We start from the raw sequence: 23,739 nt of genomic DNA, 5'->3' as shown, positions 1-23,739 counted from the left end.
TGAGACTTCAAGGCAGAAAACATATCTATGTATAGATTCTGCAGTAACTCTGGGAGACTGTTAATTTTGTATAGATCCTTTAGAAAAAGGTGTTTTATGCAAATATTCATTTTTATTTTAAACTTTTGTAAGCAGGTAACTGCAATTAGAAATTATTGCTTCCCCTCTTGAGGTTGTTGAACTTGTGCAGAAAGGAAGAAACATCTCTATAATCTATAACAGAAGGGTTTAAAATTATTCTGGCAGAATTTCTCATTCCTGTAAACAGAAGTTAGGATAGGATCAACAAGTAATTTATAGATTATATTCTGTAGATCCTCCAGTCTCAGTTTGTAATAAATAATCAGTTGATAGAGAAAAAAAAGAGGTAGAAACCAACAAAAAAGAGGGGAGAAAAATTCAGATATTTCCATACTGGTCTTTTGCCTTTCTCTCCACTCCCTGGAATACTATGCACTCAGTTTTTGCTTCTCATTTTGGAAGAACATGTTAAAAATCACTCTGTTCCCTCCCTGTTTTCCCCCATGCACAGACTTGTAAGATTGGGGTTTTTTTCCAAGTGCTTTGCCTTTGTATTGAAGGCTGAGATGCGAAGTTTCTATTTCCTCATGTTTCAGAACTTTATTCTCTCTTTCTTTTATTTTTATTTCTTTTTTCCTTATGCTTTATTGCTTCACTCTTATTCATACTAGGTATGAATTTTGCAAATTCATATATAGGTAGGTATTTTGCAAATTCATATATATTGTCTGTGAGTGTTAGAGTTTCTATTTCACTTTTATGGCTTTTTGCTTTTGTTTTGAACAATAAATTCTCTTTAATGAGGATTTAAACAAAATTATATTAAACACTTTAGATTTAAAAATGTAAAAAGAGGACAGGGGCTTCTTACAACACCTCATTGTAGGGCTTGAGTCATCTGTCAGTCATGTGATGACAATGATAGAGAAAATTACCTGAAAATGTCAGAAATCTTTTGCATTTACTTGCTAACATTTTTTAGTTCTGCAGGGAAAACAGCTGTTACATCCAGAGTGTAATCTGGGTGCCTTCATCACATTCTCTATTTATTGCTTCTTACTTTTTATGCTACCTTTGTCATTCACAGTATCAGTGATACTTTTAGCCACTTCAGGTGCTCCTGGGTGGATTTTCCATTGCTGGGACTTGCAGTCCTGTTTGTAAGAAAAAAAAAGCTAGGAGAAAATCTAGACAGAAGAAAGAATATTGTTCATATGCTTCCTTTGTTCTCTTAAGTCAGTATAAACAGAATTGTCAGAATTGTCTACTTGAGTCAGTATAAACAGAATTAAAAATTCCTTGTCTCAAAGTATCAGATTATTAGGTGTACTCAATATTTGTTGCAAAATGAAAACCAATGAATTTAGAACATTCTAAGTCCTTCAGAATTGGAATAAAACTACAGTATTCAATGCTAGCTTTTACATGGGTATAAATTTTTAAATGATTGATTTAACAGCAGCAATATATAATACTTGTCATCCCACATCGATCCTTACTTGTGACAGGATCACTTCTTAAACAGTATAAGGTATAACAAATATAAACATTGCATTAGAAAGGCCCTGTAATCCATTCCAGAATTATTTGTGCAAAATTTTGCAAACCACCAACAGTAATACAAATACTATTGAACTTAAACACTATTAGCTGTGTGTTTCTAATGCAACCTTCATAAACTTAAGCAATTGTAGCCTGTATTAGGCCATGCTTTATTGCTTCTGTCTATGAATTCTTCAGTTAATTAATTTTTTAACTGCTTCAAATAGACTAGAATTGTAAGTGTAAAAATCTGATCCCCAGAAAATATAAATAATACATGAAGAATAGATGGTACTCACTATATTTAGACCAACAGAGACTGTAGAAACAAAATGCAAATCAGTTTAATTAGGAAGCAGCCTGTCAGATCAGAAGACAGCTTAAACTGAGTCCAAGATTATTTCTCTGAATCTAATGTTATTTAAGTTGTTGTTGTTGTTAAATATTTATATGCAGTGTAATGTTTAAAATATTCCCAAAAGATTACAGAATGCGCTTATATTTCCCCAGGCTCTTGTGGACTAATCACTTCCTTCTTCTATCTGACTGAAGCAACATGTCAAGTATGGGGTTTTGCAGAATTCCAGCATAATCAGGATGGTCTGAAATGGTCTGACTTAGGCCCCCGAATACACAAGAGAGTAGAAAATAGTATGCTTTCCTTTCTTTATGCTTCCTGTACAGTCAGTGCAAACACAGTTTACCTCCTAGCACAAAACATCATCCTTTTCTAAGCACAGATGATAAATGCACAAGTCCTTGCAATTTAAATACTTTGAGGATGTCTCTTCTCACTTTTTATTCATGAATGAAGGAAAAGGTGCTTCTGTATTTTGTAATTAGCAGTTCTTTCTATGTTCTATACTGGAATAGCAGCTCTTTATTATAAGTTTTCTTCTCAGGATAAGTTCTAAATATGTAAAAAGAATTTCAAGAAATACAGACTAAGTTAAAAGAAATAATAATAAAATATATACATGTGTTCCAAAGTTTTAAGACTATAAAACATCCATGCATCTCTTCAGCTCCTCACAGCTGATCACAGTGCATTAAATAGTTAAACAGGCAGCATCTCTCTAGCAGATACAGGGGATTTTTTCCAAAGGTAAAAAGTTAATGAAAATGTATTTTATTACTCAGCTGAAAGAAACCCTAAAATCTATAGCCAGTAAGTAGCATTATTATGATAGAGAGAAAAAGAGGAGGGATGCATTATAGAATTGCATTCATATCAACAAAAAGAGGGGATGCCATACCTTTTCATCTATTCTTTTTCTTCCTTTCCTGAGATTTCTTAACCACTTTGATGAAGAGTCTTTTGTTCCTGTTTTCAAAGGACAAGAAAAATTATGGCTTTGTTCTCTACTTAAACATTGCACAAGTCTTAACAGAGAAGGCACTTCTAACTGACATGATTTAATCTCTAACATTCAGAAAATAAGAGCTTACTTCATTGCCATTATTCAATTATCAATGTACATTTAAAAATACCCATTGACAAGCCCTTATGCACAATGTAAAGAAAAAAAAGATTACATAAATGATATGACACCAGCCTTTGAAATATTGAAATGTTCAAAAGCTACAAAATAATAATGTCATTTTAAAATAATGAATTATGATAAAGAAATATATCAAAATATGAGAATTTACATGCTTGTTATCCAAATACACTGAATCTTATCCTTCTGAATTTCTTCATACCTGGTACTGTTAATATATAAGTGCTTGCTGAAAGGGGTTTTAAGTGCCTGAAAATCTATCAAATAAGGACTTTTGTGGGTTGGTCCTGAAGCATAAATTGTTTCTCCCTTGTTTAATAAAGTGGAAGGAAGAAGTGTTAATTAAATATCAGAACTTTTATTAGCTTTATTGTAGCAAGCTATGAAGCAACAGCCTGTAGATTTATGTATATTAGACTAAATCTAATGAAGCTCATTTAAAAACTTATTGGGAAAACATTTCAAAAAATGAAAGAAGAATACTCTTCGACTGAGTATAATATTTGGGCATGAAGAATTTTGAGACCATGGGACTAAATGTGATAGGAATTGTTGCATCAAGTGGCCTGGCTTACTGACAACTCCAGCTGCATCAAGTTTTCTGGATATATAATTGTGTGAGCAAACAGGTTTGTATTTATGTGACCAGTGTGATTGTGTCAAGAAGCAAATGGCTTTTTGACTATTATGGCTGTGAAAGATATAGTTTTTTATGAGCTATTATTTATTCTTATTTGGAATACCTAACATTTCATGTAATAAATTCCATGCTATATTTCTCCTCTGTATTCTCTTCAGGTTCTCCATATAGAGATAAGATCACTATAGCAATTCTTCAGCTGCAGGAAGAAGGCAAGCTCCACATGATGAAAGAGAAATGGTGGAGAGGCAATGGTTGCCCAGAAGAGGAAAGCAAAGAGGCCAGTGCTTTGGGAGTTCAGAATATTGGAGGAATCTTCATCGTGCTGGCAGCAGGATTGGTGCTTTCTGTCTTTGTGGCAGTTGGGGAGTTTTTGTATAAATCAAAAAAAAATGCCCAGTTGGAAAAGGTAAATATTGTCATTACCTGTTTATTTTATATTTATGATCTATTTATATAATACTTTAAGCATTTTGTGATGTTTAGTGAAATGTAGGTGATGCATACTTGTCGTTTATTTTTATAGTAAAGTATTTGTGTAACAAAGGATGACAACAAAATATCCAAAGTTTTACATTTACAGCTTTTAATTTTTCTTCAATGTGTTTAATTGTAGCCAGATTTCAGGACAAGTGACTATTTCTCCTCTTATTCAAGCCTGAAAAAAGACAGCTTTTTACTCCTGGAAGTTCACTGCAGTTAATTTTATGGATGAAGAAGAAATCTGAAACTGTAATGGGAAACAAATTAATCTCCTACAGATAATTCTGATTTGCAAAAGACAAACTCTCTGTAGCTCAAAGTCAAAGTCTAAAAATGTCTCTATAGAAATGTTCTTTATAGGAGTTTATACTTGCAAAGTTGTCCTGGTAACATCTGGAAAAGATTACATCAGCATGATTCTTCTTTTGGTGGGTTTACTACTGATATGATGTCCTGTAATTTCAAACTGACCCAATATTGAAAATCCTCTTGTTAACTTGTTGTGTACTTGCAGTTTTTACAAGCAGAATACTGTAAATGTGCTAAGACTAATAATATATTGGAAAAATTTGTAGCTGAAATTATAATTTTTTGCATAATAATTAAATAAATCTTTCTATATGTATGTGCCCATGTCTAAACCTAAAATAAAATAGTTTATTTTTTGACTATGGCAAAATCTGAATTTTAAACATTAAGGAAACTGTTAGATTTTGCTACGTCTTTTTGATTTTTACTTTTGAGGAGATTGTGACCTATGACAATTTTAAAATTCATGTTTAGAAATGTAATTTAATACAATCAGTAGTAAATCCAAAAGGCATATTTCTATTGGTATTTTTCCAGATGATGCTAGTGAGCTTTTGTAACTTGAATCATTACTCAGAAAATTTACTATTTGTTTTTGCTTCTTTTGAGGCAACTTTTTGGTACTCAAGTTTCCTGTTATAAATATATTGTTAAGAATTTATTTTCTAACACACACTAAGGCAGTGTGAGGTTTCAAGGTCCTAAACACTGTTTGAACATGGGTACATTCATTTAATTGTTGAAGGACTCTTAAGGTCCTCTTCTTTACAATACTGCAGGCTAATTCCTTTTGTTAACATACTATTGGAATGTTATGTTTCTGAAATGAATTTGTAAGGAAAAATAATACTGGTTACTTAAGAAACCCTTGTAAATATAAATAATTTTTCATCCATTCCTAAAATGGATATGAATCTCATATTATCATCAGTAAAATTTGGTTTACCTTTTCTGGACTTTTAGCACACACTCAATTAGAAAAATAGGACTGCTTTGATAATAATTTTGTTACATGAGTCCAGTATTTTACAGGCTATAGATACTTATGTGACAATGGCAGCATGTTGGAAGTTGTGAGGGGAAGCAAACAGAAATTTTCTAATTAAGGATTTGTTTCCTTTAAGTCCTTTAGCTTTGTGGGGGGCGCCAGGGGGAGAAGACTTTGTTTATTTTTGTGCGGTTTGGGTTTCATATTTTTTTTTTAATTTTTCCTTTGTGTTTGGTTTTTTTCATTTGTTTGTTAATTAGTGTTGGATAGAGATAGCAGTCACTGGAGGAATGTGACCTTTCAAAAGCATTTGTATCAGAAATGTTTCATCATCAAGTATTTAGATACTTTTAAAAGTTAGGAATAAATTTGAAGCAGCTGAGTTGAGTTGAGTCAGGCTTCTCTCCTTTCTCTCCTCCTTGCCTCCAAGCACTTACCTTCCATCTCCTCCCTGCTGCTCCCACATACCCTGATATCAGCAGACCACTGAAATTTCACTGCAGTTTTATTTACAGAATGAACTTAAGAGGAAGATGATGCTTGCATCCCTACACATGGCCTACCCCAGCATCCCCTCACCCACCCTTCTTGCAGCACCTGAAGACTTTCAGAAAACATTTTCTTTCAACCTCTCCCGGTATAGCAGATCCCCTTTGCCTAGAAGAGGGAGCAACAGCAGCCTAGGGTGAGATGAGGAATCCTGTCATTTCTCACCACTCTGTACAAGTCCCTGCTGAGATGAGTAAACAGTGCAAATAGTGCTGCTCTAGATATCCTGTGGGGACAGAAGAGGCACCTGTTTTTGGTGGTTTTATCCCTTAGGAATCAAAGTATCATTCTGGCGTAGTGTTTGTCAGTATTTGGAAAGAGGGAAGATCAAAGGTCATATTAAAAGCCAAGGAAAAAAAATTAATCAGATAACTTCAGCTGCTGAGTATATGGAGTATCCTGAGATATAAGTGGACATGCGTGTTTGCTTTTTAATGTGTATCAAATATTCATTTATACTTCCAGCAGGGAGGCAATGCAGATTGAAATTGTATAATATAGATATGGGGGTTTATAATTTTTTATGGCACCCTGCTCTTGGAGCTTACACATATACAGAGATATTGTCTTGTGTGATCTATTTGGAGAAGTGAAATTTTGAAAGGAATCAAGCTCAGAAAAACAGCAGATAAAATGGTGTTATTCACTAAAATAAAAAATGTTGCATCTTGTAAGAAAAGATGGCTCAAAACATCTATGCCCCTGACGTGTTTAAAAGTCAGAAGAAAATGTACGACACTCCTGAGACTTTCTGTGAAACAGATGATTTTATGCCACCACAACACTTTCCAGACAGAGGGAAATTCCACTCTTATTGACACCTATCAAAAGCAAAGATAAGCCTGGATGTTATCACAGTTAGACTGCCAGTCACTGGCACTTAAAGCTAGCTTGCTTGAAAAATACGTATCCTAAATTGCTAACTATTTTCCAGAAAATCCAGTCATTATGAATGTGAATACAGCTATATGTGGATTAAATTCTGCTATCATTTCTAGCCATTCAAAACTCATTGAGCCTTCAGCAGGATGGAACTAGGTATGCTTGTGTAAAAATAGCAGTTGCAAATTTTATTAATTTTGAATGGTTATGTACTTCAAACAATGTGAATCAAGACTCATACCTTAACTATTGTTAGGAGATGAGGTCATACACTTCCTATAGTAAAAATATAGATTCAGTCTCAACATGTACTGAAACAGTAATGTCAACAAAGTATATCTGGAGTTACACAATCAAATCACAGCATAAACATCAATTAAATTAATGTCTCTGAAACAGTTATTTATAATTTATTATAAAAGCAATAAATACAATAAGTACATTAATACTTGTTTATATTTCACATACATTTACAAGGAAGACAAAAACTGTTGAACATTCCATGTTAAATAATTCAATGCTCAGCTGCACAATTGAGTTGAGAAAGATCAGTGTGGATAATTTATCTCACAAGACACAATGATGAGCTCTTGGAAGAACTGTGCCCAAAGCAGAGATCAGTAGCTAGGAATATACATGTGTTAGATACAGAACTGTTTTACTTACAACTGCAGATTCCAAGAACAAGAAATTCTGAATGCTGAGCTGTGACCTGTATATGAGACTAACTATGTCTTTGGAGATGGCACAAATTAATCTGGATGACTCTTGCCTGAAATGAATTGAATACAATAACTTAAAACGCTTTCTGCAAAATGCTCAAAACATGTTTTTATAATGTATGGATAGCAGGAACAAGAATTTATGATCGTAACTGGCTCGAAAATTGATGCAGCTTTAATGAACTGCAGAGTCTTTAGGTTATGGTACAATTTGATCTTACTAGAAATTAAAAGTGGTTTTGCTGTGATTTCTAATAATTCTGAATTTTCTACCTCACACATATGTTTTAGTAATGCCATAACCTGGTGTGTGTTTTGGACTGGATAACTCTTCTAGTTTTGCCTAATACATAGTCTCACTGTTTCCTTCAGAGAAAGTGCTGGGAATGGCAGGGCACATATTCTTGTCTATGGCAGACTGTTGATATTCCAGTTAGTGCCATGGGAAAGGGTAGGAGGAGATGGTAGGTCAGAGGTTGACCTGACTGCATTCCTGCAGAGCAACCACAAGATGGTGCCTTCTAATTTCTGAGAGGGAAATTTAATTGTCACTTTTAAATAAAATTTACGTTGCAATGCTTACCTGTTGTTTAATTGCAGCCTTTCTGAAAATGCTAAAGGCTTGGATTATTTCCCATTGTTTATGATACAAACATCTAATTATGTCATCTACTTGGAAACATGTTATTATCAGACCTTTTTTATCTAGCCAATCTTGACAATAAATGCTCCGTCATTTGCATTTTATAATTGCTTTTGCTGCTGAATGACCTGCTCCTTTATTTTAACAGGCACTCAGAGGGCAGTGAGTAAGCAAGGTTAGAAACAGAAGCCATTTAAAACAATTACTTGTCTTTCCTCCTTTTTTTTTTTTTTTTTAATTGATGTGCATCAATGCATTATGGGTTTATGTCCATTTCACATATTTAGTTTTGTATAGCTCATATTATTATCGGAAATACCAGGGAAAACATTGACCTTGTGAAGACCACTAATACTTAGCATTGATGATTCTCAGTTTGAGAATTTATTGACCTTTCCTTTGATTTTGTGTGTACAGGTTTTTTTTTAAATTATCCTCTGACATTATTTCCATTTTCATACCACCCTTACACAGTGAGTAGATACTACTGTAAGAGTCAGCTGTGTGACAGAAACTACACGTGCACGGCTGAAAACATTAGGATGAAATTCACAATATTGATGAAGGCAGTGCCATGGATATATAGACCATTGCTTGTTGTAAATTGTTGTCCTTGTGCCTATCCTGGTCTGGGTTTCTTTGGAGAGGGTGACATTGGCTGGAGAAGTTATCTGCAAACCTGGTTTTATTGATGTAGTTGTCCCACACCCTTCTCAAGAGGCAAGGAGGGGCCAAGAGCTGATAGGTTGAAACAGCTGCTGCACTGTGCCCATATGCAGTTACTCATCATCCTGATTTTGCTTCTCTCAAAAACTTCTGGTTCTCAGTTTGTTTACATGGAGTCAGTGTAAATGCTAACAAGAGTTAATTTTCCAAAGTCCCTTTATGAGCTGTTTGTACTAGGATAAGTTTCATTCATTATGTCTTACAATGCTGCTTTAGAATTCATTTCAGCCTAGTGTTAATATATAGCTTTTTCTATAAGAAAAGGACTTACAGGAAGAATTTAATAATTACTGAAATATTGTGATGCTTCTTTGTCAGCAGGATGTATAGAAAGTCAGTATTTTAATATTTGTTTAAATTATCTCACCAACAGTGCAAAATCAAATTTCAGTTATTTTATATAAAAAAACTGAAAAGGTTTTAGAATCCTTCTTATTTTACCATAATATTTTATGGTGTGGTGATTTGGGTTATTTTTTAAAATTTTACTAAATTAGTTCTCACTAAATTAATTTTCTTTGCTTTAAAAAAAAAATGCAGTTTTGCCAGTTTTGCTGGAGTTCAAAAACATTCCTAATAGTTTCATATCAAAAGCCTTTGAATTTGGGACAGTAATTTATAATAGTTTTGGAACAGCACCAAAGTAAATCTCAGCCTAGTGATTTTTTTCCAGTGGGAGAGAAGTTCAAAAGATTTTAAAGTTGAAAAGCCTGTTCCTCAGGCTACAAGAAACAAAAGAATGTGGACATTCTTGGTAAATTGAAGTAAAAGTATTGAGAGTTGTATCCCAAGTAGCTGTTATATGAACTACAGTCAGTAATGTAGTTCTGTATTTTTGTGTCACATTTTTTAATGGAGTAACCTCAGAAATTGTAATTTTGTCTGCAAAAAGCAGCAGTTGGGACAGGTCATGGAAGAAAATGTTTTTCCAGCATTAGCACACTGCATTCTACAGATATGCCATTGGAAAATTAGGAACTTTTATCATCCTGTAGTCCCCTGAGCACTGTATGAGTATGTACAAACTTGTATGGTTAATTTGTAAGTGGAGAGATACGTGAATTTCAAGTATTAATTTTAATTAAACACCCTCTTGGAAAACATGCAACTATAGATTAGAGAATATTTTCTAAGGGGTTTCAAAACCCAACAAATCAAAACAAATTCTGCCCAAAACCAAAATCCAATCCACACCCTCAAACATCTTAACAGAAGAAAAAAAAAAGAAAAAAACAAGTTACCAACTGTGGCATTTTAAAGTAATTTGCAAACAATAAAATGCTAAAACCAATAACTCTATTTTTGAGTTTTGATTGCATCTCAACCAGTATCTTTTCGGTAATGGACCTTTTTTCTGAGTTATTTTTAATGTCTTAATTATGTCTTTCAAAAAACAACGGAAAATATAGGAGTGTATGTAAAGTTGACCAATACATAAGTACACAAGTGCACAAGTTCCATATTCCTTCAGTCAAAGATCAGAATTAAATTATAGATATGAGTTATGGAAGTGTTGCTTCCTTCATAGCAAATATGGTTCACTTTCACTCATCAGTAGAAAGAAGAAACACATTAGATGATTATTTTCTCCTCTAAAAGCATTTTTGCATTCCAGTGGAAAAAATGTCAGATCATAAAGCATTCATGTCTTTCTAATAATTTTTCATTGTCTTCCTCTAAATATTACTTTCGCATATAATATTTTAATATTATACATTAAACTTCTGATTTTTAATTGATCAGCTATGCTTTAATTAAATGTAGTGCAAATACAGTTTAGTTCAGCTTATTTATTTACTTTGATTTTTGTATGGTCAGCAAAATAACAACAAGCATTTCTTACTACCTTTTAGATTGAGAAAATATCCTTGACTGTCAGATGAAACCATATAATTGCAGAGAAATGGGTGCTAAAATTTTGATATTATGTACTGCCACATGGCTGTAACAGTGTTTCCATAACAGTAGAAAACCTTGGCATTAAGTTAATACTAACAGTCTCTCTCTGTTCAATATGATTTGAGGCCATGTCAAATTTCTCACTGAATTCATACTATCACACTGGACTATAAAACTAGATTTTTACAGTGAATAAAGTACAGAGGACTTAATGTGAGCAAACTTTAAAAAAAAAGGCTGTTTAGAATTCAGGTAAGAAAGGTTATATTTATTTCCTAAAACATCTCTGTAAAATTAACTATTTATTTTCAAATCATGTTATACAAAGCATTTTAATCCAGATAGATTGGTATCACACAGCATTAATTACATATCATCACCACTTCCTTTCACCATGCTTGGTGATCAACAAACCTGACATTCCTTTGACAAGGATGATGATGGATCAAAGATGATTCAACAGGTGAATGACTCTTCACATCCTGTGGCTGAGAATGCCAGATCTCTGGGGACTGACTCAGTGCAACCAGGATCACCTCTGCTGAAAGGCAGAGAAATATCTGCACAGATGTGATTGCAAAATACACACCCATTAACATTGCAATGGTTATTGTTCTAAACCAGTTAGGCAATGCCATCTATTCTGCTATTTATTTTCTCAGTGACAGCTACATGGCTGAAGTACTATTAATTGATCTCAGTCCTTATTAAACACCTGCTAGTCTTGTGTAGCCATTGTCCAGGGACACGAGACAGCAGTACCATGTTCTGGAAGAAGATCTGGACTGGTGTCACAAGGTTTACATGAGTGGAAATTATTGCCTCTGACTGAAACACTAATGAGAAATTAGTGTCATATAGCACTTATTGCCACTCTGAGTTTGAAAACACAGACCCTAATCTAGAGAAATGTGGGACTGTCAGCCTTTTCCCGAAGAGGTTGAGCTGAAAAATGAGATAGAAGATATCTTCTGAGTGCTTGCCTTTGCCTGTCCACCACAGCACGTGTCTCCCTGGGACTAAATTGCCATCACTCCCCTATTTCAGCCAGGCACTGGAAGCTCAAAATGACTGCACGGTCCTGGTCTGACAATAGAGTAGGACTGTGTATCATCTGCGTGTCGATGACACCACAGCCCAAATTATTTCATTATCTCCTCAGTGGCCTCATATACATGTTGAAAGGAGAGATGACAGGATGAAACCTTGTGGAATCCTGCATGAGAGAGAGCCCTCGGGGCTGATGAGCAATTGCCCTATGACATCCTCTGGGATTTCTCTGAGAGGAAAGAGTGGAACCACACAAGTGCAATCCCTTCTGCCCCAGCCTAGGTCCACAGGTGAGTCAGAAAAACATCATGGTCAGTGCGATGGCCAGAAAGGCTGCTGGCAGAGCCAAACAAAACCACTTTAAAAAAGCTTTCTGCACTAATAGAAGCTCCCCATCAACCACAGGAAGAAGGGTAGTTGTCAGGCTGGAAACAAGGAAAATAGTTTCAGAAGACTTTAAATGAACTCAAGTGTTTCTTTTCTGGAAGTCTCTGTCATCCACCAGAGTGCATTTTGTTTCGTTAGGAAATAAATTTTAGAATTTGAGAGTGGCGGAATTGTTCTTTGGTGGTTTTTTTTTTGTTTGTTTCTTTTATATGGGTTTTTTTTTGACACCAGTTGATAATTTATTTAAGGCAAGCTGGAGTTTTATTGTCCCACTGGGAGACACTTACAATAAACACAAGAAGTGGCCTGCAGTGAGGTCCTGTATGTCATCTAAGTTCATCTCATAACTCTAAAACTCAGCAAGAAAGAAACTCAGCCTGCAGAAAATTGTTTCAGTGTTGTTTTGTTATAGGAAGGGTCAGTCCCATCAGACTTTTGTTGATCTTCTCTGTCAAATAGCTACTAAAAAGTCCTTGAAACAACCAGCATTCACTTACAGGGTAAAGCACCTCACGCTTCATCAAGCTGTCTGGAACTACTCTGCTGGTGGTGATTTTGTAGATACTACGGTGAACACAAAGCTTTATCTGTGGAATTCAAATTTTCACTTTGCTTGATATTATTGTCTTCATTTGAGTGGGCAATGAAATTTCTGTTTCATATAAGTAACATATATTTTGGTCTATAATATATTTTAGTCTTTAAATAACTTCCTAAAATGTTTGCTTGTTCTATTTCTACCAAAATGCCAAATAATTGCTTAATCGAAAATTGAGAATATACTGGTGATGTGTTCAGGTAATTGGTGTGAATTTAGTCTGGAGTGACCTTGTGCGTTATACTTGCTATGAATTTAAACTGTACTGCATCAGAAAAGTCACTGGCAAAATATTTGTAATGTAATTATATACATATATAGAAATGTTTAGTATGCACATATGCAACTTTCAATCTACTGTCATGTTTAAGAATAGATATATAACTAAACAACCTAAAAATTGGATCATTACAAGTACACTTCAACTTCAAAATGCTTGTACTCCAATTACTGTGATATATGATTTCACTTTTTCTGAGGGTATTTTCTCTTTATTTGTTCATCTCTTTGTGATCCTAAGCCAACATTTTGATAGAATTTGTTTTTCTGTCTAGAAGGTTTATGATTGACAGGTTTTCCACACACATATTTAAAATCCCCGAAGGAGAGGCATAGGAATCAGAAAGTGGTTAGGGAGGAGAGTCAGGGTAGGACTGTGCATTCATTCTCAGCTAACTTCAAGACAAAAAGCAGTTTGATTGCTGTGTCCTCCTAGATGGTAGAACAATTACCCATAACACAACAAGACAGTACAGGATTACTGCTGTTACTGGTTTAAGATAATTAAACAAATTTTCAAGTAATGTCTGATAGACAAAACTGGAAGTAATGAAATTCTCAGTAAATCTTAGATCCTCCTATTGAATGCTGATAGTGATCTTTATATTATTTCCATCAAAGAAGGGAAAAATATAAACCAGCAATTAGAGATTTTTTAAAATTTAAAGCACGCTGACTATTAATCACTTAAATCAGAACATTTAGAGAGGTGCAAGCATGCTGTTGTCTCCTCCTGTTGCTCTTTTTACGCTGTTAAAATAAAAATCTATGGTGATAGTCTCATAATTATGTGTCTAACAAATGCTATTATGATTTCTAATTACCTTTCTGAATTCCCATAAAGCGAAATAATGAAAGCAGTGTAAGTATTATCTACCTTTCTTATTAATACACGTGTGCAGAACCACATTTTTTTTTCTCATGCAGTAAAGCCATGCATAAGCTGCCTAACCAGCTTATAAGCAGTGGTAACATTTTTCAAAATTCTCATCTTGATTTTCCATGACTTGTGAGATGTCAGTTGTGGCAAAGACTGTCAGAGGTGTCAGCTACTTCTTTATTCGTCTTAAGGAGATGAACTTTTTTCAGAATTGTTTTGTGTTTGAAGGTTTAGAACTACAGTTCTGATTAAAATGATCTTTTGTACACTTTTTTGTAATGTTTTATCATGATATGCTGCAACAAACCAGAAACACTTATGTGTACTATGTTTTAGAGAGCTGTATGATGTCCTTAAATTCTTCTAGCATTTGATTATATCTAAGATGGCTTGGAGGCAGCATTTACTTTCTGGTAGCATTTAAGAAGACAACTTAAGATTTTGTAAGGGTTAGTGAAAAATCGATAGTAACTGATGTTCTTGTAACATGCCTGCAGTGTGGAAGGTAAGTTGGGAGCAAGAGGTTATTTTCTTTGAATTAAGTGGAGAGTCTTGTAATATGTACTAAAGTGCTCAATTCCATGATGGACAACAGTTTTGAAATGTAGCCTTTCAGTTCTGTAAACATTATGCTGTTTTCCTTTAGCAATTGAATAGAAAGGATCAAGACATTGGATTATCTTTTCTAAAATCACATCTGAAAATGTCTTCTGTTACAAAAAAAAAAAAGAAGTTCTAGTTTTCATGTCTTATTATTCAAAAAATTGTATCCTAACATTGAAAGAAAACAAAGTTTAGCTGTATAGAAAATAAAGACTACAGAGATCAGCATTGAAATTAGACAATTTTTTTTTAATTTCAATTAAAAAAGTAAACCATAAATATTTTCTAAAATTTATTGAATATTACTTTATTAATATGTGTGAAAACTCTTCCTTATATTTCTCAGGTAGAGAACCCAAAGAAAAAAGGTCTGAATCATAAAATCTTACATAACCTTAAAATTATATTTTTAAAATACATTACTATTTCAGTGAGTGAAATTTGAAACCAGCAAACAAACAAACAGAAGATATGTAACAATAGTCTTAATCAGAACCAATACTTTTATTCCCATATGTGCATACTAGATCACATAAAAAATATAAAAAAATAATTTGAAAACATAAAATGGAAGAATATATAAAATAACCTTCTCAAAGTTATGGTATCTGCTTTATTAAGACTGTCACTCATTAAAACATTTCCCTTTGAATAAGTTTTCATATCCACGTAAAATTATCAGATAAAATGTGTTGTCAAGTTTACTGAGATATCATTTTCAGAGAATTTCAGAATGTTGACATGTATCTTCTCACCTCTTGGATGTTGGTTGTAATCCATTTCCTGCTGATATTACTTAAAAATTAATACCCTTTGCAGATTTTTGCAAAGGTTTTGGTGGATTGATTCTATTTGAAAAGGATTTGTTCTAATTTGGCACTCTTCTTAGATGCTTTGGCAAAAAAAAGAAAAGAACACAATCTTTAAAGTTTTAAGAGCTAATGCATCATTGTAAAATTTAGAGGGATTTTGTTCCTCAGAAAGCTAGGTCTTTAATTCCAGAGATGTGAGCCATATCATGGCTACCAGTGGTGTAGCGCTGAGTTGCACCATTTACTTCTTAATGTATTCTCTATGAAATTCCTGAGCTATGTGCTAGGTTCCTCACATAGTGGAAATGCCAAGATCTTCAAGCCTTAGCAATTTAGCCTGTAAGCTATTAGGGAATACTAAATTAAGTCTTGCCCTTTTAAAAAATTTCAGGGTTAATTTCAATTTCAGAATCATAATGGCAGTTTTGATCTTAAGCAACAGCACTTTATTAGAAAAAAGGGAAAGTCTAAGGGAATTGAATATTTTCTTTCAAAGTATATCAGGACAAGGAGGTACAGTTTTCTACTTTCTACACAACGATCAGCAAAAATACCTTATGCATTAAGATCTGACATATTACATTGAGACCATTCAATCAGGAATTTTAGCCACCTCATTCACACACAAAAAAAAAAGCTGTCTTGGATGTCAACCCAGGGCATATTGCAGAGCTCACTTCAGCCAGAAATGCCAAACTTTAGCCTCTGAAGGACACGTACTTGACTCTGAACCAGAGAAATATACCTTCCCTTTGGATTCACAGCTTAAACTTTTCTTAGTTGTAGGTGGTAAAATCATTTCTGCTGTAAGTTGAGTAGGAATTATTCCTTTATTTCAAACTCAGCAGGAGAAAGAAATGCTTCAAAGGAAGTGTATCACACCCAGAGCAAGATTATAGTTTCCTTCACTTTCTACCTGCCCATTTCCTTATTCATGCAAAGGGTTAAGGAAGAGGGCATTTGTTCAGGCTTTGTTGGATTCATGCTCAGTTCTAATTCCTAATTAAGATAACTCATATTTGCACTCTGGAATGGAATTTTATGTAAAACTATTCTCAGTGAATAGTTTTATGTAAATAATAACTTTATGTAAAGTTCTCAGTGAAACAGGAGCTACTACTGAAGCCTTTCCTCTGCTGCTGTGTGGTCTCACACCTAATCTACAGAACAGCTCAAGTTTCCCCTGTCTCCCTTTCTCTCTCTATGCCTCTGTTAACTGCTACCATGCCAAGTGGAACAGGATTAGTAAGCAGCAACTGCAAATGACTTTACCTTGGAATGGTCTAATGCCTGTAGGTTATTTATAGCTGTTTACTGAGACACAAGCTTAAATCTCTCTGGCAGAAGATGTTATTATATCGACATTCTTAAATGTGACTCATGTTCAGCCCTAATTCTCCAGCTGAATGCTTGCTGCACTGAAGAAAAGGGTATCTGCCACATATTCTTCTTTAGCAGTTGCCACACTTTTTAAGGAACTTGGCTTGTTAGGTTCCTTTCAGAGCATACCTATTGGATTGATAACCATGCATGGAGAACTGGAATGTGAATTCTAATAGGATCCACAACTAAGCCAAGCGCCAATGTGTTTCACAGAATTTCTACTATCGCCAAATGACAAAGCTGTAAAATTTAATGGGAAAAGCTGAGTGCCTTCCTGTTTTCAGCCCAGGAGGTTGGAAGCTGAATGCAGATTTCATGAATGAAGCTTCAATCTAGGTTCTCAGTGAACTAGGTAGGGTGAGATGTTTAAATATTTTCTGGATCTAATCACCAAGCTTCAGGTTTGTATGAATAATGAAGATATAACAGTTCAGAAATAAAGCATGGTTTTTATTTGAAAGCCAAATGAGACAATTATATATTGACTACCACTAATCAAACAAAATCAAAAAATGGTCATGAGATAGTTAGAGTAATTCTAGGTGCTTTGGCTTTTTGGTTCTTGTTCAACAGGTTGTTTGTTTTTCATTTGTTCATCTGCCTTTTTTTCCTGATCATGTCCCTGGCCTGGAGATTAGTTGTTAAGAGAGAAAAATGCAAAGGGTTAGACCACACCTCAAATTTGCTTTGGCTGAGAGCAATTGTCAGAGGCTTGTTTTAACTTCTCAGATTCTGGGATTATTTAGTTAGTATATTTCTCCATTACCTGGAAAATGCATAAGTTAAACTATGATGCAGAGCCCAAAAGTGAGAAGTTTTTTTCTTACTACCATATGTCATTTGATACTCCAATTCTCACACTGAAGGAGGTTAATTGCTCAACACACCATTAGCAGTTGAAAATTGAGTCAGACAGACTGAGGGAATAGAGAGATTTTATTTTACTTTTAAAATTGCTTGCACTGCAAATTGGAAAAAGAGCTTTGAGTATTTGATGTAAACATGTTAATAAATATTTTAAATAATACACTTTTCATTAAGATCAATGAAACTGAATCGCTGTTGTGTTTTGTTTTTTTTTTTAAACACATACTCCATAAATGATAATCAATAGTGGTAAAAGTGTTTATATAGAGATGATATAAATTATGGAGTAAATATCAGTTTTCAGTAATAGATCTAGATTTTAACAGTGTTTAAAGATGAATTTAGGTAAACTTCCTATACTAAAACTTCATTTTTTGTGGAAGATCTCTCACTTTATCCCATAGAAATGCAATTATTATTTTGAAATATGGCTGAGGAGATTCTGCTTAATGCCTAACAGATATGTAACATTCAGATACTGTACTCTAAAGCTAACATGTTGACAGAAAATCTGCTTGAAGTAGTTTTTATGTAACATATGCATCCAGACATAGTACCTGCCAGAAAAACAATTGTACAGGCAAGGTGATTTTTACACTGAGTCATCATGGTTTGATAAGTAATTTTAATTATTATTAAATAGTGATATGCATATACAGTGATGCATATAATAAGGCCAGCAATTAGTTTTGAGCTTTGTTTGAGATTGGGACAAAGTAAAGAATGACAAGTGTGTGCCAGTACAGTGAATCTGTTTCTAGACATTGAAGTTAGTAATTTCTTACAGCTATTTCTTTTTCTTGTTCCTTTATTTCCTTCTGTAGAGGTCCTTCTGTAGTGCCATGGTAGAAGAGCTAAGGATGTCTCTGAAGTGTCAGCGTCGATTAAAACACAAGCCACAGGCCCCTGTTATTGTGAAAACAGAAGAAGTTATCAACATGCACACATTTAACGACAGAAGGTTGCCAGGCAAAGAAACCATGGCATAGAGCTGGGAAGCCAAATAACCCAAGCACAAACTGTCGTCTTTTTTCCAAACAACCTTGCGAGAATGTTTCCTGTGGAAATATGCAACAAGTGCAAAATAAAATGAGTTACCTCATGCCGCTGTGTCTATGAACTAGAGACTCTGTGATCTCAGCAGTTGCAATGGCCAGACTCGAATCACAAGCATCATGGATCAACCAAGTTATGCAGGGTTACACTGTTTGTCATGGGTTTTCACCATTCTGAATGAATGAATGTTCCATGTGAGTTTTGTGGCTGGTTTCAAATGCAGTCTCAGTGAGAAGTTACAGGTTCCTTTTGAAGTTCAACAGTTGCCAGAAAAGGGAGAATAAATGCCCAAGATGATACAAACCACAGACGGAGTCTAGTAAAAGTAAAGTCTCAGAACTGTAGTGGAACAAGAAACCATATGTTCTTCTGAACTTCCCAGCACAGAAAAGTTGGTAACTGCTGGTAGACTGAAACTACCAACTGGACAAGGAGATGGATCTTCCTGGATGGAAGAAATGTTAAAAGTGAAGAAACATGAATCCCATGAATAGAAGAATAAATATGAGGATGCTCACCTGCTTTTTTTTTTTAATTGTTTGTGACACTGAACTAAGTAAATAAATAATAATTACAAAAAAAAAATAATTAGCTGGGTTGGAACTTTGATCTAAAAAACCAACAAAAATATTTCCAGAATTTTGACCCAATTTTTAGAGGAATGAAACCTTCCTTAGTACAAAGGAATGTATCTTACAAACTTTAGATATAAGCAATTGATTTTCTTTTCTATAATTGTGAAAAGAGGGAGGGGGTGGGAAGCAGTGCATTTCACACATAGAGGGCTTGCATTTTAGCCTGAATGGGTTTTGAAACACTTGTTCCTGCTACTAATTGAATTCAATGGAGCCTGTGCGATTCTCGCTAATGTTGGAAGAGGGATGGGTCACCTAAAAGAAGTGAATGTCAAGAACTCAAAGGAGGACTGCATTTTTCAATACAGTCACAGTACTAAATGAACAATATTCTTGAGCAGTTTTTTTTTTTCCAAAAAAAAAAAAATGTTCAGGTTTATTTGTGGAAATGCAAGATTTCTATGAAAATAGTTTTTGTATGGAAATTTTTGTAATACTTTTTATCAACAAAATAAGAACATGTGTTTCCGTCAGGGGTGTGATGCCAAGCATGAGTGGTAGTGTGTGTGCACCACCAACGTTTGGTGAAAACTATTTTTATCATGAAAAAGGAATCTTAGAAGAGACATATTTTCAAGTTATATAATATAAAAAAATAGGTGCACTACCACCTCTGCTTACCATGCTACACCCCTGGTTTCCACTAAGCTGATAACATGTTGTCATAAACAATTGTGTGTAAATGGTAAAAGACACAGACCTCTTGACCACATTGTGATAGAAGTTAATATGCACTCAGTTTGCTGTTTGAATCCAATGCACAAAATTAAAAAAAAAAAAAGAAAAAAAAGAAAGCATTAAATTTATGTCAGTTTTAGTTGGTTTGGTTTTGCTGCGTGATTTGAGCAACATATGTGCAGTACTTTGTGTCAGTACTGGTACTTAGCTTCAGCTTAGTGCCCTATCCTGATGATTCTTGCCACTAAATTTGTGATGAGAGAATTTGCTGGGATTTCTGACAGAAGCCATTACATCACATTTTGATAATTGCAGGATTTGGCTCTTAGCTGCTTCAAAGCTAACTTATATGTCCTGACTATGGTGAGTTCCTGGACATAACATTTTTAAATACTGCCCTAAAGATGCTGAATCTTGCACCTCTGTCTACTGTAAATTTATTTGTATCTCAACAAGAAATGTATAGTATGGACTATGTAGAAATGTTATGCCAACCAAAAAAGATTATTTAGATGGTCTTTACATGGAAAAAAATTTTACTTTAACTCCCCAAAACATTAAAATACCCCCCCCCAATCATTGAAGTAGTCATAGATAATAAGTCATCGGTGAGTAAAGATGATGGCACAGAAATATATAATCCAAACTGTAGAAATTATATAATGAAATTTGGGGGTAAATGGGAGGTTTGTGTCTACTACCCAGTTATCATAAATCTTCATAGAGATTGAGCTGGCCATTTCCATTGTGAGCAGGGACTGAGAAAGCAAATTCTCTTATATTTGTGAGTTTCATCCCCATTCATGTGATAACAAAGAACAGGTTATCTTTGTCTGAAGTATAAAGAAAATAAAAACACTTTAAGCAATTTTTCTGGAAATGAGTAAACATACATAATTTATATTTAAGTTAAATCTTTGCAACACAGAGGGGAAAAGAGTAACTGTCATAACACAATGAAAACTCCTAATTATGATGGCTTGAAATGGAAAAAATTGGCTATTGCATTTGATTGATGATTTACAATAAAATTTGTAAAATCATGTAATAAAATGCTGTATTATATTCAAACACATTCTTCTTTTCTCCGTTGAGGATGTTGAAATAAGCAGGATTTCATTCTCACCTTAGTGCTCAAGACTAATTATCATTAAGCTTTTTGTGAGCTAAAGTAACAGTGAATGCAGAATATGTCCCAAATATTTTATTGAGTCAAAGCTTCCCAAGGAACAAAACTTCTATCACTGAAGTAGTATAGCTTAATTAAGATTTTGGTCAGAATTTCAGCCTTCCATTATTGAGGGAAATATGCAAAGTAACTGGAGATTTTTATTAACAATCAAGACTAGAAATGCATGGTTCCACAGATTCACAGTAGTACAATGGTTTTTTTTTTCAACAGTCATACACTAACTCATGTTGTTACTTTGTTTTGCAATAGTAATTATTTCTGTATTAAGACATTTACAGAAAATTGACTAATAAAGACCTGACCCCCAAAAGAGTAGAAAATACTACTGATAGTTTTATACTTGAAAAGGCTCAATTCCTTTAAATTTCTTCACATTTCTTCAAAAGCTTCATTTTCGTTTTACTGCTGCTGCTGCTGTAATAAAAAAAAAAAAGAATCCTGAATTCTGTAGAAAAATTCATTGTTTAGAAAGGCTTCTGAAAGGCTTATTCCAAAATTCAAAAATTTTCATGCTGTATAAATTTCTCTACTGTCATTAAAACTGATGGAACTTGCCAGCAAAAATCAAGAGAGGATCTGGCCCACGAAGATTCAGAATCCATATAAAACTGCTTTATCTGGTCTCATAAAACAGCTTAATTAGTCTGCTGATTTCTCAGGATAGGATGATGGGTGCTTCTCTGACTGACCTTAAATGTCACTCTAGAGAAGAGTTTTAAAGCAGTTATAGCTCAGTGAAATGGCACTGCCTGTTGGATGATAATTGGAGAAAATTAAACAGAACTTTTTTCCCCATGTTTGTTTCAATGAAAATAGACATCTTTAAGACACAAAAGACACTCTATTTATATCTTCAGGTTGCCTCAGCATGGTTGTATAGCAATAGATAACTAGAAAAAAAGGACAAAACCCCTTTTATGTTGTTGATAAATGTAATTTGTGGAGGACTGGTAGTGAAAATAATGAGCCAAATGGTTGGATGAAATCAGGTGATCTCTGGTGCTTTACAGTAGATGAGGATTTGTCCAATTATAGACATCAGCAAGCCTTTTTAATGGTATTCTCCTTTTATACAAACAGAAGTACAGACACATACAGGGAGTATCTGGGAGATTTTATATATGATATTTCTTTCTGAAATTTCTGTCTCAATTTTCAGTTGAAGAATTCAGTATAGATTCGAAATAACCTTTTCTTTCATTTTGTTATTACTTGAGGCTCTGTTCATTAATCTTTCCTGATTTCATCCATAGAATGTTCACAACCCCCAAAATAACAGTTTAGTCCTACTACACTAACTTGTTAATATTTCAGAATTGAAAAAAATACTTTATCAGGGAAGAAAATATATTGTGCCAAAATCCAAAGCCTCAATAGGAGAAATGCCCTAATATTCTACAAAATCAAAATATTTTCAGGGAAAAGGAATAATGAGCAGAGGTAAGATCATACTAAGATGTAAAACATTATGCTATAAAATAGTGGTTTATTATTTTATTGATGTTAAGGATATTAGAAAAGTGGGAAGAACTTCAGACACAACTTCACTTAGTCTCCAAATACATCAACAAACAAAAAACATGATAACTGAAATACTCCTTTGAAACAAGTGCGAGAACTCCTACTTAAGAGGAATCAAGGTTTTATCCAATACAGCCCCAAATATGTACAGATATAATATTTAAGGCAGAACTAGGTGTACAGAAGCGATCGTGTTTCTGTCAGAATTTCAAGGATGTATTGGAAAACAAAGGGTGGCTGAGGTTGGCTTCTCCTGCTTTGAAGATCATTGCTTTCCAACCTCAAACATGCTAGTGTCCTGTTCTCTTCCAGTCTTGCCTCTCTGCCTTCCTACAAGCACGTCTGAAAGTGTGAAATTTATTTTCAAAGCCCTTTTCTTCTGGCCTTCCTTTAAAAATAGTTCTAATTAAAAATAAAGTTACTCAAACACCTCATCTCCCCAGTTTGTATTCACTAAGATAAAAACATTAGCATTTCATGTGACTGTAATCTAATTGTCTTTATTTTCATTTACTACCCCTCTCTGTCCCCTGCCTGTGTTATCTTCTCCTGTTGTTCTTGTACTTGCCTAGACTGTAAGCTCTTAGGGGGCAGGGAATCTGTCTTTGATTTGTTCTATGTAGCACCATGAACTATGGAGCTATATAAATAATAAAACAATGTAGATCTTCTTAAATGATGTTTGAAGTGATAGTGATCTGATTGACTGCCAGTCTAGTAATATATTGCTTTAGCTCATTGCCTGAAATCCTAATCACTGCAGCAATAGGTTAATCAAAAAATAAAAATAATAAAACCAACCCAAAGGGGCTATCACACTGACTCATCTTACTGGAATTTTCCCTAGATGGTCTGGGTATAGGAATAGAGTGTCATGTTCTCATACCTTCTA

The 23,739-nt window shown here is 34.2% G+C and overlaps 1 protein-coding gene across 4 annotated transcripts in view; it reads left to right on the top strand.

Annotated features, from left to right (window-relative positions):
- The window catches only part of GRIK2 (glutamate ionotropic receptor kainate type subunit 2), a 358,568-nt gene extending 337,391 nt beyond the window's left edge, over positions 1 to 21,177 (top strand). For 3 of the 4 annotated variants that reach the window (XM_039728175.1, XM_039728189.1, XM_039728197.1), the window contains 2 exons: positions 3,864 to 4,114; positions 18,590 to 21,177. In XM_039728175.1, coding sequence (XP_039584109.1) covers positions 3,864 to 4,114; positions 18,590 to 18,754 — 416 coding nt within the window. In that variant the 3' untranslated portion in view covers positions 18,755 to 21,177. Of the gene's footprint in view, positions 1 to 3,863; positions 4,115 to 4,321; positions 4,589 to 18,589 lie in introns of those variants that run through there. The other variant, XM_039728182.1, reaches the window with a different exon arrangement.
- The last annotated feature ends 2,562 nt before the right edge of the window (positions 21,178 to 23,739 follow it).

The sequence above is a fragment of the Passer montanus genome, unplaced genomic scaffold (assembly GCF_014805655.1).
Source record: "Passer montanus isolate IOZ18808 unplaced genomic scaffold, ASM1480565v1 scaffold11, whole genome shotgun sequence".
Lineage (NCBI taxonomy): Eukaryota > Metazoa > Chordata > Aves > Passeriformes > Passeridae > Passer > Passer montanus.
This window is presented reverse-complemented; position numbering and strand designations above follow the sequence as displayed.